Below are 19,785 nucleotides of genomic sequence, written 5' to 3' on the forward strand. Positions count from 1 at the left end.
CCTGGCCTTGAAAATCACATGATCGCATTGACGATCACATGATTTCATTTTTGCAGCAAGTGTTTACATCGGAACGTTGTTTCCGATGTTAACCCCCTTCACACCCGGCACAAGTGTTTAAGTCTTCACTGACAATACACACCAATACCAAAAAAAAAAACCACAAAGCTTTTACTAGAAGCATTTTTGCTGATGGTTTTCCTTTAAAGGGAAATTTTGCAATATACTTCCAATTCTACAGTGCACTGTCCCTTTAATATACTAGATCAAAATAATGTGTCACTTTCAGGTGTTGCTACCCAACCTGTCTTCGCAAATGTTTGTAATATTATAGACTCACTAATAAAGACAAACACATGTTGTTCCCAATATTTAACCTGTAATTTGTTTTGTTTTTTTAAATTACTTTATTAAAATACAAGATATCTTGAAGGGAAAAACTAAGATCAGTACAATTATTTTTTCAATGTACAAATTCAAAAGCTGCATTTTTCCCACAAATTAACTATATTAAAAAAAAAAAGTGCAGCTCTTGATATTTTTCATTATATTTTTGCATTCATAAATTTGCTTTATAACAATATTGTACGTAGGGTAATTGAGATTTAACACTCACAACAGAAGGCATTTACAATCTGCACTGTAATTACTTTGCTGCTGAATTCTTGTCCTACCAGACCATAAAATATGAAAGCCTAGGTTTTAAAGGGATATGAAACCCAAAAAAATATTTTGTGATTCAGACAAAGCATAGCATAAAAAAAAAAAATTAACTTCTATTATCAAATTTGCTTCGTACCCATGATATTCTGTGTAAAAGAGATCCCTAGGTAGACATCTGGAGCGCTACATAGCAGGAAACAGTGCTGCTATCTAGTGCTCCAGAAATAGGCCGGCACCTAAGCATATGTCCCTGCTTTTTAACAAAATATACCAAAAGAACGAAGAAAATTTGATAGGTAAATAAGGAAGTTGGTTAAAGTTGCAAGCTCTAGCTGAATCATGAAAGGAAAAAATTGGGTTTCATATCCCTTTAAGGTAAGCAGATGAGAAATTCTTGCTTAATTTTCATATGACAAGGTGTAAAAACTGAAAAGGGAATTGGGAAATTACTATCAAAGGCGGCAAACTTCAGTCTTGTGAAGAAGGAATCTATATATACACACAAATCTGTATAAAATCTCATGGCTGGGATTATTTGAGAATTAAAGTTATAAAACCAGCAGTTGATCGTGGAAATAACCCTTCCCTCGTATCCAGGTAGTGGTAGTATTTGGTGACCAGATTTGATCCCAAACTCACCAAAAGGATGCCATTATCACAACAGGCTTCTGACCACCAATCTAAACCAGGGGGTGTAGACTAATAAACCCTCTAATAAGCTGCTGTTTGGTTAAAAGGGCTCTTGGATAACACAGACCAGCCTTTTACGATACATTAAAACTGCCAAAGGCCTGTGTGAGAACGAAAAAATGTGTACAGACAATTTTAAAAACACATAACTTTAAAAAACTATCAATTATTTTCTTATGTTTTAACAACCACACCAAATGTAGCATGCCAAGTGCTGCAGCCATATCAAGCAGAAGCTTCACCAACTTGTGAAATGTGCAGACCAGTGTTTACACTCTTGGCAAATTAGCATGTTACAGATGGAAAAGAAACTATGAAAGGGAGTTGAAATATATAAAAAATAAATAAAAAAAGAAAATAAAAAAACAGAAAACGAAACAATGTTATTGTCTATACACACACACACATTACATTCCCTACTGTAATAATCCTTTGTCTTCCTGTCAGGAATGCAATGCAATGCTAAGCAATGTGCAATTCTCTCTGGCAACAAAGGGTTAATTATGGATATTAAAAAGCAAAAATGCCCTTTAATTCATATGGCAAATTTCATTTGTCACTATGACATTTTTTTTTTAATGCCTATGATACTGGTTGTGGGGAAATAATCCACAATTATAACTAGAACAATATATTTATCCTTTTTTTTTCTTCTCTTTTTCTAATTTCAGGTGTCTGCAAAACATTCCAGCATAAAAAGGTATATGGCAGACGTCTCTGGAAATATAATGGTCAATAAAGAATAGAATATATATATATATATATTTGATAATTTAAAAAGAAACAAAAAAAGGCAAGATGCAGCATTTCAGCAGCAAAGTGCTTAAAAAAGAAAAATGAAAGAGCACAGTACAATATAGAAGGGTGGGGGGGACTTCAGAGGAAGTACGGCGTAGTGGTTCTGGGGGGGATAACACGCTCTGAATCAGGAACCGCTCGAAACAGTTTTGGTTCTCGGGTGTTCACATCTTTGAAGACCATGATGGAGGCAATGTTACCGCATCGGTAGCAGTAGTTTGGAGCGGACCAGACCGTCACAAGTTTTTCATCAAACATGAATTTGTAGCCTTCATGCACCAGCTGGTGCGCCCGGCAAATCAGCTTTAGGTTGTTGATATGAACAAACTGTGGGGGGAAAAAATGACTAGGGTTAGAACTTATCAATTGCACTTAAAGGGACGTGAATCCCCCAAAAATCTTGTGATTCAGGCAAAGAGATATCTAGGTAGGTGTCTGGAGCACTACATGACAGGAAATAGTGCTGCCATCTATTGCTCTTGCAAATGGATAATATTCTGGCAAAACTGCTACCATATAGTGCTCAGACACGTGCACACTCCTAAATGTCAACAAAAGATACCAAGAGAACAAAGTAAATTCAAGAACAGTAAAAAATTAGAAAGTTGCTTAAAATTGCGTTAATTTACATCTAAAAACTGAGGCTATTCAACTGTCCATAGAGAGGGTGAAGGGCGTCCAGAACCCTGACAAAATGTTCTACCCAGTAACCGCTACATATATACACACTGCTTCTTTATGAATGTGACGTTTCAGGGCTCTCTCCTTATTTATATATACTCCTCAGCTTTCCACAGTTAAAAACAGATATAAATGAGCTCTTACCGTCCAAAATCATCGTGGAAAAAGACAAAACATACACTTCCAGATATAAATTAGAGGGCAAGTGGGCAAAATACATTTAGATTATATTGTTCACTATTACCCATATACCAAGGTGAACCCGTAAAGCTAACAGATTTGGTTTTAAGGGAGAACACACACACACCTGCAGGTATAGGTTCCATAAAAAATGAAAGCCTGATAAGCATATAGATTTAGAGATTATATTGCGTACCTCATTGGTAACCTTTGCGCCAAAAAGCCAGCCCGCCCCTCTGGGGCTGATTGCCCAAGTGTCCACATCTTCTGGGTCTGACCACACCAGATCACAGAATGCTCCTTTATGGGGGATTTCCTGGTTACGTTCTATGGTTCTGATTTGGTCCAGTGTCTTTATATCAGGCGAGAGTCCACCGTGAACACACAGTATCTGCTCATCTATCAGCTGGAAGAATAGAGAGGACAAGCAATGTAATGTTGGTTGCATAATGTAGCAGTCCTACAGCCTTCAGGAACTAGCTCTAAAGATGTCAGTCATTTTCAGCTGCATGATATACCACCTATCAAAACTTTACTAAAACTCACACACACAAAAAAAAAATTGTCTGGTTACAGAGTTTGCTACACATTGAATACAATGTAACTTTGGCTTCTATTTAAAGCCTCAGTGTTATGCTAAGCTGGTTTCCATTGGCAAGCCTCAATATCAACAGAACTGTAATAACCAATGGAAGAAATACTTACAGCTGCCACTGTCAGCATATCGAACACTTTGGTACAGTACCGCCAAGCATTGGCATTTCCGTACTTTGTTTGGCACTCATCTGAGAACACAAAAGCAGGATTACAACAAATTAAGTATATACTTGCTTGAGGGGTCAACAGCTGTGTACATACTATAGAAGGATAACCAAAATACCTTCATCAGGTTCGGGCTGGAGGTTCTCATAACCCTATACAGTTATGCTTTTAAGACATGCACTACATTGGGGTGATTTCCCCCAGAGAAATAAAAGGACTTTATCCCGTGTATATAGGACCAAATGGTCATATATCTTTCAGTCTACTACAGAAGATGCCAATTCATATGTACCTTCTACCTCACGTGAGGAATGTGCCTTTATGAAGACCTACTTGTGATCATACCGAAGGGATTTCAGAATTTAAAAAGGGACATTAAACACCTTGTAATTACAAGACATTTATGTTGTGTTGCAATAGAATAACATATCAGCCAAGTCTTAATGTTTTTAAAACAAACATCCTTTTTTACGGCAAGTATTTGTTAATAGCCAAACTCCACCCACCATTTACCTTATTTGGAGGAGCCAATCAGGGCTTCAATCTACTGACTAAAAGGCTAGCACTGGCTATAATGTATAGAAAGTATAGAATGCATTGTTTTGCAGCTGTTAAAGCTAATTAGGGACAGATATATAGCAGAGTTAGCCTTGAGAAGTCACCAGGGCGCAGTTTAAACAATTTTTTTATTGTTTAAAAAGATAGATAATCCCTTTATTACCCATTATTGCACAAAAAACACATTAATTTACTTTTACCACTGACCTTAAATCTAATCCACTTCTGACAACCCCTGATTACATAACTTAATTTATTGACTTTCATTTAGGCCAATTAGTGCATTGTCTGCCACAACCCACGGGGGTGAGCACAATTTTATGTATATGGCTCACATGAACTAGCACTCCCCTGTTGTAAAAAGGTAATACGAAAAGTGATGAGAGGCTCCCTATAGTGGCTTAGAAAGAGGCAGATATTTAGAGGTTTAAATGTTATAAAGTATATTAAAGGGACACTAAACCAGTTTATTTTCTTTCATGATTCAGATAGAGCATGTCATTTTAAGTAGCTTTCTAATTTACTCCTACTATAATATTTTCCTTGTTCTCTTGCTATCTTTATTTGAAAAAGGAATTTAAGCTTAAGAGCCAGACCATTTTTAGTTCAGCACCCTGGGTAGTGCTTCCTGATTGGTGGCTAAATGTAGCAAACCAATCCACAAGCTCTCCTTACCTTACATTTCTGCATTTTCAAATAAAAATACCAAGAGAACAAAGAAAAACTAATAGGAGTAAATTAAAAAGTTGCTGCTCTATCTGAATCATGAAAGAAAATAAATTGGGTTTAGTGTTCCTTTAATATAACAACGTTGGTTATGCAAAACTGGGGAATAGGTAGAACAGTCGTTATCTATCTTTTTTAAACAAAAACATTTTTTGTGTTGACAGTCCCTTTAAGTGCTGGGAATGATAAACTGCTAAATTACATGAAGGGGGAGGGGTGTAAAAATAAATAATGAAAGTATATTGCAAAGTTGTTTCATTACACATAGTTAAATATTGTCTATAAAGATCTAAAGGTGTTTACTGACCCTTTAATAAATTGTATTAATTCAAATACAAACTTAAAGGGACATAATACTCATATGCTAAATCACTTGAAACTGATGCAGTATAACTATAAAAAGCCAACAGGAAAATATCACCTGAGCATCTCTATGTAAAAAAGGAAGATATTTTACCTCACAATCTCCTCAGCTCAGCAGAGTAAGTTCTGTGTAAAAAGTTATACTCAGCTGCTCCCAGCTGCAGGTAAAAAAACTAAAAAAATGAAGAAATGAACAGCAGCCAATCAGCATCAGCAGTGCTGAGGTCATGAACTCTTACTGTGATCTCATGAGATTTGACTTAACTCTCATGAGATTTCATAGTAAGCTTCCTTTACCTGATTGGTGAAATAATATGAGAGTGCACGAAGCTCATCCTTTCAGTTGTCCCGGGACAGACTAATATGCTGCTTAGAAATCCTTTACAATGGGAGGTGGCTACTGAGGAACTTTTGAGGTAAAATATCTTTCTTTTTTACAGAGAGATGTTCAGGTGATATTTTCTAGTCAGCTTTTTACAGCTATGCTGCATCACTTTCAAGTGTTTAAACATTTGGGTATTATGGCCCTTTAAAACAAAAATTACCACTGGCAATGACATTAAGGCAGCATTTAGAAAATACATCCACTCTCTGGGTACTGGACAGCAGATTGCTGCATCAGTAGTCATAGATGACAAATATAAGCGGAGAGCATACTTAAGTATCATTAACCGATTTGCCATCCGTCTGAAACCATAACACTGCATACTTCATATATCCGAATGATCAAGGAAACACTTGTATTGTTGCGTTTATAAGTAAAATAACCAACCACCATGAACGGGCGTAAGTTAATAAAAGTAACGGAATAAGGATAATAGCGACTGAGCGTACGCAAGCCAAAAGGAAGAAACATTATCCACAGCAGCATTTAAATAAACATTTTGTTTATAGATTAATAATAGCAGCATTTCAAATAGCGTTGCTATAAATTTATTAAAACGTAGGCAGACATAGTTAATATTGAGAATGAGCTTCTCTGTGTTTTACTACCTATGAGCTGTGTAATATGACTGCATTGTTCCCTCCCCACATAGCCATCTATTCAGCAGCTAGACATCACTGGATGTAGTTTAGCACTTTGTATGCCTGACACTACCAGCTGTGAACAGCAATTGCCTCCATGCCCCTGATAACCCTGCTCTAGTTGATTATTCTTTGCTAAGGCAAAAAAAAAAAAGCAACAGAACTTTTGACTAATGTGGAGTGGACTAAATCTTTCTCTCTGGATTGCTTCTATTATGAATGTATTTTGCACAGCAATAAGCAAACATTGTTTGACACCAGAAAATTCTAAGCCTCAAACTATTAAAATACATCCGCCAGGCTTAAAGAGACAGTCAACACCAGAATTATTCTTGTTTAAAAAGAAAGATAATCCCTTCATTACCCATGCCCCAGTTTTGCATAACCAACACTGTTATATTAATATACGTTTTACCTCTGTAATTACCTTGTATCTAAGCTTCTGCAAACTACCCCCTTATTTCAGTTCTTTTGACAGACTTGCATTTTAGCCAATCAGTGCTCACTCCTAGGTCACTTCATGTGCATGAGCTCAATGTTATCTATATGAAACACATGAACTAATGCCCTCTAGTGGTCAGAATGCATTCAGATTAGAGGCAGTCTTCAAGGTCTAAGAAATTAGCATATGAACCCCCTAGGTTTAGCTTTCAACTAAGAATACCAAAGGAACAAAGCAAAATTGGTGATAAAAGTAAACTGTGAAGTTGTTTAAAATTACATTCCCTATTTAAATCATGACATTTTTTTTGGACTTGACTGTCCCTTTAAGAGCATATGTCTCACCATAAAATCCGTACACTTGAGTAATCTGTCTGCTCTCGTGGTTCCCTCGCAACAGAGTAATGCGGTCAGGCCACTTGGCTTTCAGGGCGAGGAGATAGGTGAACGTCTCCAGGCTGTAATACCCTCTGTCTACAAAATCCCCCTTGTAGGAAAATAAATAAATAAAATGCATTAGTAAAACTAATAGAAAACTGCATTTGCTTTTAGTTTGATCATAGGAATAATGCATCTCATTTTTCCTGTGAAGCTACAATGATGTTTTTGTATGCCGTGATAAAGTATACCTTCAACTACCTTAGAAACCTATATATACACATGCCTACTTACCATAAATATGTAGTTGGTATCAGGGACCTGACCACCTGTCCTGAAGAGCTCACACAGATCATAGAACTGAAAATGAAGATGAGAGATCACTATCCAATTATGGCATTTTATACTCAAAAATATAGAGACTGTCAACAGATCTCTGCAGTGCACTCTAAATGGGACAATCAGCCTATAGTGTAGTGAAATGCAGTAATGCAAAACTGCATATACAGCCACACACTGCCCTGGTCTATCTGTAAGGCAGCCGGCAGTGCTTCCTCTGCTGTGTTAATAAAGGGATTTATTCACATTCAATATAGTAGCTAAGAGAAAAGCTGCAATTACAAAAAAAAAAAGTTATAAAAGGATTAGACAAATTAGCAAATATTGCACCAGGTAAAGAGAGAGGTTTCTTTATAAGAAAAAAAATTGTTATTCGTTAGCAGAAGCCGATTTTTTTTATTTATTTTTTTGCATTTGTTCATTGCCGGAACAAACTGATACAACATTAGTACATTCACTCATTTTCTTTATCTAATAGATAGCTCCACCATTTTGGCGTTTAGGTATTTTTGGTATTTTGGTTGGGGGATTATGTTTTTTAGTGGAACATGGTTTGCAATAAAGTATATTGTATTATTATTGCTGCAGATTTGGGTAAGTACTGGGAATATATTGTGTGTTATTAACAGGGTAGTGTCCGTTGGATATTGCTACAAGTTACTGCAAAGGTTCACTGGCTGTGTCCTATTCAGAGGATTTAATGCACTGTGTATATCCAGAAAACATTGCTGTGTGCAATTCCGTGCAGGGGCTTTATACAGTTTAAAAAATGTTTAAATATTATAAGAATATGTTGGGGCATTTTATTAATTGTAGTATAATATTGCATGAAACAAAATAACCATGATGAAACATTAAAGTTGTGACATAGAAAAATAGATCATTTCATTACATTTAAAGGGATAGGAAAGTCAGAATTAAACGTGCATGATTCAGATAGAGAAGGTCATTTTAAGACACTTAAATTCACTTCTATTTTCAAATGTGCTTCGTTCTCTTAGTATCCCTTGTTAAAAAATGAATACGCACATATCATACACTAGTGGGAGGCAGCTGCTGCTAATTGGTGCCTGCACACATTTGTCTCTTGTGATTGGCTAAATAGATATTTTCAGCTTCCTGTCAGTAGTGCAATGCTGTCCCTTCAGCAATGGATAACAAGAGAAGAAAATTTGATAATAGAATTAAATTGGAAAGTTTTTTTAACCGTTTGAGTGCTAAGCTGAATTTAATATTTTTCTGTTTTTTTTTTTACTATTTTCCAAAAACTTTTTTTTTATTACTTTTTAATTTTTCCCCCAGATCCCCAAAACGTATACCATTGGAAAGGTTAGGTGATTATCTTTCCAATGGTGGGTATTGCGGGTCTGTAGCTGCTTAGATCCCGGAGATACAAATTTCTAAGCAGCATGCCCCCTATACTTTGTATTGACAATTTTAAATAAAGTTGCACTGTGACATCATCACGCGTGACGTCACTGCACGTAACAGGCAGCCCCGGCGATGCCTATCACTATGCAGGCCCGATCGACGGGGTAGAAGCGGGTGGGGGCCCCCAGATTGCAAAAAAGGTAGTTGAGTGCTAATGACGGCTCTGAGCCGTGATTAGCACTCAAGGGGTTAAAATTGTATGTTCTATCTGAATCATAAAAGAAAAATGTGGGGTTTACTATCCCTTTAATGGGGTTTATCTGCAAGCTCAGATCATTGACAACTATTCGCATGCCATTCCAATAAAAAAAAAAAAGTGTAGAAATCTGTATCTACTATACGCTTTAGAACAGAAGCCAACATCAGTTACAATATACTGTATATCATGTGACCTGTACATTTAAATAGTCAATAGGTTTAGTTTTATGACATTACAGCATCATGTAACATCTTACAAACTGCAGAGCACAATACCTGTCCATGTATATCCCCACACACAGTGACCGGTGTAGATACTGGCTGTACATTTGATTCCTCCAGCAGAAGATCGCAGACGTAATCGCACAATCTCTGTAAAAGGAACAAACTCATCACTTACTGGTAAACCTTGGGTGACTTTTAAAATCAATTTCAAATTAAAATTCAGAAGATGCACCTTGTAATTACAAGAGGTTTCGGAAATTTTGGAACATACATACTACCCGAGCGTGATTTCTTTTTAAATGCATTAACACCTTGTTTTTGGCAAAACAAGCCAAACCCAAACCACTACTTGCTTTATTTGGAGAAACCAGTCTAGACTCGCTGCTAGAGGTTTCCCCATGCCATTATGACAGCAAAATTACTATTTAGATATTTATTTGATATTCCTCCGCTGAGACCATGTAGCAGGGATTGGCTTGTGAAACCTGACAGTCTCAGACCTGAAAACTAAAATCTTAACTTTAACAAATAAAGGGGGTACAACAATGATTCAAGTAAATTGCAAAGTTCTTTTACTACAAATAAACATTTTATATTACAATCTGAAATCGTTTATGGTTCCTTTAAGCATATAGAAATCAGCGCCCTCTCCAAAGAAAATTATTATAGTGTAGGGCTGCAACTAACGATTATTTTCATAATCGATTAATCAGCCGATTATTTTTTCGATTAATCGACTAATCAGATAAAAAAAGAGAATCAATAATAGTTTTCTATGTTTTAAATAAAATCCACATAATGAGTGTTACAAATATAAACTTCAGACTAAAACTTTACATTAACACAACTGTTTCTTCAATTTTTAAGCAGCAGAGCACAGTTTTATAATTAAACAAAACAAAACCACAAACTGTTTGAAAAGAGGTAGAACTAGAAAGAGTTAGACTATCACTGTTAATAACATTCTGTTATTCACTCTTTCAGAAACTTCGCATTGAAATGCAAACATCTCAGCATGTCCACACGCTTCTGGCTAAGGCTGGTTCTCCGTTTGCAGCATATTTCCTGCAGCAGAGAAAAGGCTGTTGAGGTGTATAAGTAGGGTTTTGCCAATTTCACCAAAGTGGGATATTTATCTTTGTTAGCTCTTCACCAAAGTGTTTTCTACCTTGGCGAGGGGCCTCTCAATAAAGTAACCCTTAACTTCATTCTAACATAAAAATATCTTGAATATTTATATGCAATGGTAAATAACCAGCTATAAGGTTAGGGGTAAATATCTAGTCCGCTCTAAAAATAACAAAGATATACTTATAAAGGTTAAATCTGGTACATATTATCACAATTTATTAAAAATATAAAAAAACAATAAAAAACAAATCAAAAGCGCTAAGGACTGTATATCAATAACAGGACAAAGCCTTATACATTTATTTATACAGTACATATAATCAGCAATAGCAAGCAATACGCTAATAATTGTGCAAACAGATAATAGTGCACGTCAATTTAAATAACTCCCATCAATCTAGGGGCTATGTGTAAATAACAAGTTTGGCACTATATCATGAAAAGCATCGTTCCAAATCACCAGATTTAATATAAACAATTCAAATGATGACTATTATATCTGGGTTGCACATAAGCCAGGGGTAGTTGTAAACTTATACTGTCCTGAAAAAGTAAAAAGTAAAAAGTAAACGTCTGTAGACGTCCTTTAGGCTAAGGACATAACCATAAAACACAATACCATGTGCAGGAGTTCATTGGAGTGAAGCAGCTGGTGTTGTGCACAGACCAACTAATTGCAAACCAACTAATCGATTATGAGATTCGTTGACAACTATTTTCAAGATTAGTTGTTTCAGCTCTATTATAGTGATGGTTAACTCGACCCAACTGCAAACTAGCATGTAAATATTCCCCAAAATTAAATAGAAGTTTCAGTGAATAATTTTTTTAGATTTCTATATTAATAAATATATTATCAATATTGCCTTTATATTGATTACCTTTATCCTCAGCCGATCTCAGATGCACATTTTTTTTTTAGGACTTTTCTTTTTAATAGCCAATAGTACTTACAGAAAAGACGGCCCTTGTTTAACATGCGCTGGTTATTTTCTCTGCTCAATAACTTTGTGCTTGTTCCTGTACGTCAGCTTCAGCTGAGACTGATAATACATATATTGCAGCGACTCGCTAAAGCAATTAAACCTAAGTATATTGCGCATCACAATATTTTATAAATAAACTAAAGCGATCAATTGGATGCCTTGTGTAAAATATACAACTATGAAACATTATGTAATAAAATAATAGTATCAACTGAAATAAAATTTCAATTTTGCGTGAACTATTGCGCATGCGTGGCTTTGCTGATCTTGTGATCGCGCATTACTCTCTCCGTCCGCTCTCTCCGTCACAGACTAACTTCAATCGAAAATAGGGGGGTGAGTAATAGAGAGGTATGAATTGGTAATAAAAGAGCATACAATATTAAACAGCTTTCCAATTATCCTCTATTATTAATTTTGCTTCATTCTCTTGGTGTCCTTAATTGAATGACCAGCCATGCACTACCGAAAGCTAGCTGAACACATCAGGAACCCAATTACGAGAGACATGTGTGTGCAGCCACCAATCAGCAACTAGATCCCAGCTACTAAACTTAGGTATGCTTTTCCACCACGGATACCAAGAGAACAAAGCAAATCAGATAAGGATACAATTTTAAACACCATTCCAATTTACTGCTATCTGAATCTTAAAAGAAAATTTTTGGGTTTCATGTCCCTTTAATATCTGCTTAAAGGGACACTGAACTCAAATTTTTTCTTTAGTGATTCAGATAGAGCAGCAATTTTAAGCAACTTTCTAATTTACTCCTATTAATTTTTCTTCGTTCTCTTGCTATCTTTATTTGAAAAAGAAGGCATCTAAGCTAAGGAGCCAGACAATGTTTGGTTCAGACCCCGGACAGCATTTGTTTATTGGTGGGTGAATGTTTACACCAATCAGCAAGAACAACCCAGGTTGTTCACCAAAAATGGGCCGGTGTTCTAAAATAAGTTGTATACCATAGGAATGTGTGCACCACGTCACTTCCGGTGACATGTAATCAGCTGTTGGAGGGGTGTGGCACTCACTGCGTATGAACAAGAGGCCCAACTGCCTCCAAACAGCTGTTTAAGGCGACTTATTTGAGAACGGGTCAAGGAATTTTCCCACCTCCATTAAATTTCCAAATTGTTCCATCGCACGCCGCCAACTTGCCGTGCCGGGGGGGGGGGGGGGGGTGTGGGTGTGCTTATGGGGTTTACAGTGGGTGCTGATGGGGCTTATGTAGGTTACAGAGGGGGTAACCTACATAAGCTCCATCAGCACCCCCTGTAACCCCCAGAAGCACAACCCCCCCCCAGGCACGGGAAGTCAGCGGCGTGCGATGGAACAATTTGGAAATTGAATAGAGGTGGGCAAATCAAACGGACTATGGACCGATCAGATAATACATAGTAAAAAAGCGTTACTGCAGTATCTGATTGGTCCGTGTGTCTGTCAAGTCAGCGGCTGTACAACCAATAGGGTCCAGTGTGCCGCTAGTGACTCGTCTGATGAGTGAAGAGTAGGGCCGTGTGCGCATGCGCGGCACGGCCCATAGAATTCCTCGACCCGTTGTTCTCAAAGAAGTCGCTTTAAACAGCTGTTTGGAGGAGGTTGGGCCTCTTGCGCATGCGCATTGAGCGCCACACACCTCCAGCAGCTGATTCACGTCACCGGAAGTGACGTAGGTCGCACATTCCTATGCGGTATACAACTTCTTTTAGAACACCGGCATCTAAACTTACATTCTTGCTTTTCAAATAAAGATACCAAGAGAATGAAGAAAATTTGATAATAGGAGTAAATTAGAAAGTTGCTTAAAATTGCATGATCTATCTGAATCGCGAAAGAAAAAATTTGGGTTCAGTGTCCCTTTAAATTTTATCCCAGTGGTCTGTAAAATCAGTCAGGTAGTGTGCCCATTAAAAAGGTCCTGGGGAGAACACTGGAAATATTGTTTATATTTATGCTCATATACAAACAGATCTTGACAAATCTAAATAAAAAAACACTACAGTCAGTCAGAAAAAGCAAAGACCCTTCTGTATATAGATAAATTAAAAAAGGTAAAACAATGGCTAAAGTAATTTAATAATCAGGTTACTAAAGGGACATTAAACTAAAACCAACCTGACAAATTGCAGCAAGAGCAGGCAAAATAAACTTCTATAAAACTTGTGTAAACTGTAGCATGTTCACTTCCCCTGCAACATACTACAGAGTGATTGCTTACATCAGAACTCTTTTAGCAAGCAGAACTGTCTGGGTTAAACGGATAATAAACTGTACAGTACAGTAGCACTGTTACTTCTCGCCATGCTATAGCGTTTCATCCTGCGCCTACAGCTCTCTTCAAAGCCTCTCTTATATTAACTCCTTACTGGTACCTTTACCAGAAGTGCCACCATTTTGGAGCATAGGTATTCTTACACTGTGTGGCGCATTCACAGATCAGTGACACAGCTTTATTGTACACTTCAGGTTAGCGCACATGGTACAGAGAGGGAGCTTTACATTTTTGCACTTGTTACATTGCTCTATATTAAACACGCAGCTTTTTTTTTTTTAAATATACGTAACTTTTAAACAGTGTATAAAAGCTCAAAACCTGAAGCACTCAATACAGTTCTGAAAAAGCTGACATCACTGGTCTGCAAACGTGCGCGGCCGCTGTCACTTGTCTGCAAACGCGTGCCCGCTGTCACTGGTCTGCAAACGCGCGCGGCTTCTTTCAGGGCTTGATGATGTCACTGTTACATATACAGCAACAATACTCTAGGATATCTCTTTACTGCGCTTAAATGCAGAGGGGCTGCGGAATTCTGATTTACAGACTCAAATAGTAGGTCTGCAAAAATGTTATTAATATTCCTATCATCAATACTGAAACAATAAAACCTCAAAGCTTTAGAACAATGTCCCTGTGGAGTGCCATGTCCCCTAGGTGTCACACTAACCCTGGTGTGTTGGTTTTATAAACCACCATGGTTAGCCGCAGCCATCAGCATTACCAGATACTGTGTGCCTGCTTCAGTGCTCATCGCAAGGAGTTGCTTTCAAGAGTGCATCCAAAGTGAACTTCTGTGGGTTTAAGTAACCTTTGCTTGATTCTCTTGGTATCCTTTATTGAAGGAGCAGCAATGCAATACTAGGAACTAGCTGAACATTGTTGAACCAATGACAAGAGGCATAAATGTGCCGCAAACTATTGGCAGCTAGCTCCCAGTAAAGCACTGCTGCTACTGGGCCTACCTAGGTATTCTTTTCAACAAAAGGATACCAAGAAAATTAAACAAATTAAATAGAAGTCTGCGATCCCAGTTAGGAAGCCGTAACTGCTTCAGAAAAGCAGAACGTCTAGGACGTTCTATGCCGTCTTAACGGCACTAAAGCCCAGTGCAGTTAGGATGGCATGGAATGTCCTAACTGTGTTAAACAACAACATTTTTGGACTTAACTATCCCTTTAACAGATACATTTAATGTCTTTGTGATAAACGTCAACCAATTACATGTGCTCAATCCATTTGTGGTACATTACGTAATCATGCGTGCAAGTCTAAGGTGATTCCAGTCCATCCTTACTACATTACATGGAGTCTAAACTCAGATTTCATGTACCAGGAACACTGCAGTGCTCCGTTTGGTGCTGTATTATTTCAGACGTTCTTTGTTTACATGGGTTGCTAAGGTAATATTCATATATGTGTGGAAAAAGGTACACGCCCAGCTTCAAATAGGTGGGGGGGGGGGGGTCATGAGAGGTTTTAAACACGGGAAGAAAACAAAAAAAAAAACAATACAAGTACTTCATAGCATTTTGATAATTTATACAGACTCTGGAGTTTGTAAATTAACAATTCAGCACACAGAGTATGAATTAAGGTGTTAAATTTGCTGTTACATGTGTGTTTTATATGCCTGAAATTTGCCATTTTTCATTGTCAAACTAATTAATTCTCTCTCAAAAACATGGAAATGGACTGCACTCTCAAACCGGACTGGGTGCACATCCTATGACCCTACAAAACTCACAGCCCTTGCGTGTTTAACAGCACTCACAGACAGCTACACAGCTTTTGGGGACTCAGGCAATTAACCCTAGACAAGCCTGGGTGCAAAGCGCATAGGGAAAATTACAAAATAAATTTATCAACTCAACACATAGAAAGTCTGCCACTATCTTGCAAGCACACAGATAGATTAAAAGCAACATGGAAGAGTTAGCTACAGCATTTGGCCAAATAGGCCCAGGACCAAGTCAAGGTCTTTTCCTCCCCGAGTCTTCCATTTTGCTTTTAATCTAGCTGTGTGCTTGCAAGAGTGTGCCAGACTTTCTATGTGGTGTGTGTATATGTATACGGGTAAAGAAATTGGGTAATCCTGGCATTACCCAAGCGGCTGTGGGTAAAGTCCGACGTAACATGATTAATCTTTTCAGAGTGACTGCATCAAACATATATGATGCACTGTGATTCACACATCTTTATCTTTTTTACCTCCGCCTGGGCGGTTGAAGGGGGCGAAGCCCCCCTTGTAAACCTCATTCCCAATGTTCACTTGGGTGTTGATGGGGGAATTACATTATATCAGGCTTTACCCACAGCCACTAGGGTAATGTCAGGTTTACCCGGGGGCAGTGTAATATTTTATCATTTTCTGCTATCCAAAGTACAAATGAATTGCAGAATTGAACATAAATCCATGACAATTTGTGCAATAAAAATGTAACATTTTTAATATTGGCTAAATTTTAGCTTAAAAGGTCATTACGCACCCAAATAATGGCATATTAAATAAACATTTTAAACATTGAGCCCAAAAACATGAAACAGTTTGTAATATTAAATGTTTATTTTGTAAACTCTACTTAATTAATCAGAGTGTACAAGACTTCATACCGCTTCGGGTTAGAGAAGGGCAGAGCGAAGAAATGTAATCAACACGCCAGACACCACACGGCTCCTTGCCAATCATATCAGCTATTATAATGACGATAACACTCTCCCTCCACCTTAGCACGCCTGCGCTAGAGCAATGTGACATTTCTTAACAGAATGACAGTGACAAGTCTGCATTGGCAGCTTCAAATAAAAAAGTAGCTGTTTTAGTATTGAAGAACCAACTGTAACAAACCAGGCGTTAACGCATTCACATTTTTTTTTTTAACACTCACCTAGTATGTTACATTTTTGAAGACCACAGAAAAATAGAATTACTAAGTGATTTTTGTCCCTTTAAATATGCATCATTACATCATGCTAGTCACAGGGTAGCAAAACAAATGTATAATCCTTTTGTTTCATCAGATTTTTTTTTTTTTTTTTTAAGAGTTCTAGAAAAAAGCGTTTTTTTATTAGAGATATACTACATATGAAAAAATATACTAAGGTTAAAGTGATGGTAAATCAAAGCGTATAACAAAGGATTTACCATCACAAAAAATAAACGTTTGTTTTTTTATGAAACGATGAGAGAAACTGTGTTAACCTCTCTATCTGTAAGGAAAGAAGATTGCTAACACAGTGCCTCCAGCTGCCCACGGCACAGCGCTTTCTTCAATGAGGTGACTTTTTTTTACCTCTAGACCAATAGCCGTGCTAGAATGTCAGTTTCTGAAAAGGTGAATGATTTTTTTTTTTTTATTTGATCGCATTTGGCGGTGAAATGGTGGCATGAAATATACCAAATACATATGTGTGTGTGTGTATGTATGTGAAGGGTTATTCAGGGATTCCGGACATATATCAGTGTTACAATGTAACTATCGCTAATTTTGAAAGGAAAAGAAAAATGGCTTGGAAATAGCAAAGTGCTTCTTGTATTTATTGCTCTATAACTTGCAAAAAAAGCAAAGAACATGTAAACATTGGGTATTTCTAAACTCAAGACAAAATTTAGAAACTATTCAGCATGGGTGTTTTTTGGTGGTTGTAGATGTGTAACAGATTTTGGGGGTCAAAGTTAGAAAAAGTGAGTTTTCTCAATTTTGTCATCATATTTTATCCAAATAAAATGATTGTAAATGATATATGATGAGTGATGATGAAAATAATGGTATCTTTAGAAAGTCCATTTTATGGTGAGAAAGATATATAATGTGTAGGTACAGTAAATAAGAGGAAAATTACAGCTAAACACAAACACTGCAGAAATGTAAAAATAGCCCTGGTCCTTAACTGTAAGAAAATTGAAAAATGGTCTGGTCACCAAGGGGTTAAGAACCCGGTCTGTATATTCAGTTATTCATGTAAGCTAGGAGCCAGAATCATACATTTTGGGATAATGATTCCCTTAGTATCAACATTTTTAATGAGTTACTGAATTAATTTAAATAGTTTAATATAGAAAATAACCCAAAGCGTTAGGTACCAGAAGTAATGTTTCAGGAATTCCTTTGCTCACAGGACATGTCAAATTGTGTACAACATTAGAAAATATCACCAAAAATTATTATGGCTCTTAAAGGGGCAGTAAAGTCTTACTTATAATTTCATGGATCAGACAGAGCATGAAATGTTAATCATCCTTCTGATCTTTGTTGAAGAGCATACCTAGATAGGATCATAGTAACTCAGGAGCACGCACACGCCTTTTGCACTCTATGGCAGCAGGGTTTGCACCACACTGTATAACATTATTACAAACACTGTTGTGATTCCTGCTGCCACAGACTGCTAGACACATGCATGCCCCTGAGTCTACCTATGTATGCTTTTCAACAAAGGATCCCAAGATGAAGAGTTGATAATAGAAGACAACTGGAAAGTTGCTTAAAATGTTGTTTTCTTTCAAAAACATTTAAGTTTAATTTTGACTTTATTATTTTAACTTTTTGGAAACTTCTGCATAATATTGTATATAACAAATGCAATCATGTATTTGTCATAGTGATTAGGGATGATTTTGAATGTTCAGGTAGCTACTTAGTAACCTAGGTGGCGCCTGAGTTTTAACCATATCTGTCAGCACCTGCCCTTGGAGTTAGCCAGGAGGGAAAGTTAATGTCACATAGGATCTTGCCAGCTCCTGTCATTACAAGATCAATCCCAGATACCCAATGAAGTGTGACTTATTTGCACAAAATGACAGGCCCCATTCATCTATATGTACAGCCCCTATGTCCGTATCATGTACACAGCACTAAGTGCCCCCTGACACCGGCAAGCCGAGCCCACCTTGAGGTCGTTTTCTGGGAGGTACTTGCACTGCCGCGCGATCTCCACATATTTATCCAGGTCCAGAGGCGCCATCTTGTGCAACGGCTCGGATAGTAGGCACCGGGCAAACGTCACTTCCGCCTACCAGCAGGCGGCCTCACTTCCTTAGGCTATAACTTCCTAAATGGGCGGGGCCTTAGCGAGCTAGCGCTCTGTGGTTTCAATAACTTTATGTGAACAGGAACAAAACAGTTATCGCCCATCACTTGATATTCCGACCTCGACTAGATATTAGATAACGTGTAAACTACCGAGTGTGCTGATTCCTTCTTACTCATTTTCTGTCACCCCAGGGCTGTAATCACAGCATAACAGGATACTTAGAATTTTGTCAAATGTGGCCACTCTGCCCACAAAAAAATATTCATGTGAAAAAGCAGTTTTTAAAAGGATTTTTTTCCATGAATAAAAGTTAACAGGACATTAGTGTATAAAAAATAAATGGCTCTGTTGCGGCACTGCAAAATGTTGGTATGATATGAAACTAGACTTATGAGTGCATTAAAAAACAAAATAAACATGTTTATAACTATGCAACTGTTACAAACACTGTTGCCATATAGCACAAGCATATCTAGGAATGCTCTTGTGGAAAGAAATTACATAACGACGGATACCAATATAAATAAGCAAGTTTTATTATATAAGTCAATTGGATTTTTTTTTTTAAAGGGATAGTAAAGTCAAAATTAAACTTTCATGATTCAAATAGAGCATGTGATTTTAAAGAACTTGCCAAGTTACTTCTATTGTTAATTTTGCTTAGTTCTCTTACTATTGGAAACTTCTTTTAAAATGGTATGCTCTGTCTGAATCACAAAATATTTTTTGGGGGATTCATATCCCTTTAAAGGACCAGTCAACACTGTAGATTTGCATAATTAACAAATGCATGATAAGAAGACAATGCAATAGCACTTAGTCTGAACTTCAAATGAGTAGTAGATTTTTGTTAAATAAATTGCAAAGTTATGTATATTTCCACTCCCCCTGTACCATGTGAC

At 37.1% G+C, this 19,785-nt stretch overlaps 1 protein-coding gene across 1 annotated transcript; it reads right to left on the reverse strand.

The window, feature by feature from the left end:
* Positions 1-359: 359 nt before the first annotated feature.
* Positions 360-18,896, reverse strand: PPP6C (protein phosphatase 6 catalytic subunit). The gene is made up of 7 exons (XM_053696023.1): positions 18,740-18,896; positions 9,511-9,606; positions 7,561-7,626; positions 7,234-7,375; positions 3,718-3,797; positions 3,209-3,418; positions 360-2,478 (listed from the first exon to the last, which is right to left on the reverse strand). The coding sequence occupies exons 1-7, from the start codon at positions 18,812-18,814 to the stop codon at positions 2,230-2,232; spliced, it is 918 nt and encodes a 305-aa protein (XP_053551998.1). The 5' UTR covers positions 18,815-18,896; the 3' UTR covers positions 360-2,229.
* Between the last annotated feature and the right edge of the window lie 889 nt (positions 18,897-19,785).

The sequence above is a fragment of the Bombina bombina genome, chromosome 12 (assembly GCF_027579735.1).
Source record: "Bombina bombina isolate aBomBom1 chromosome 12, aBomBom1.pri, whole genome shotgun sequence".
In the NCBI taxonomy this organism is placed as follows: Eukaryota; Metazoa; Chordata; class Amphibia; order Anura; family Bombinatoridae; genus Bombina; species Bombina bombina.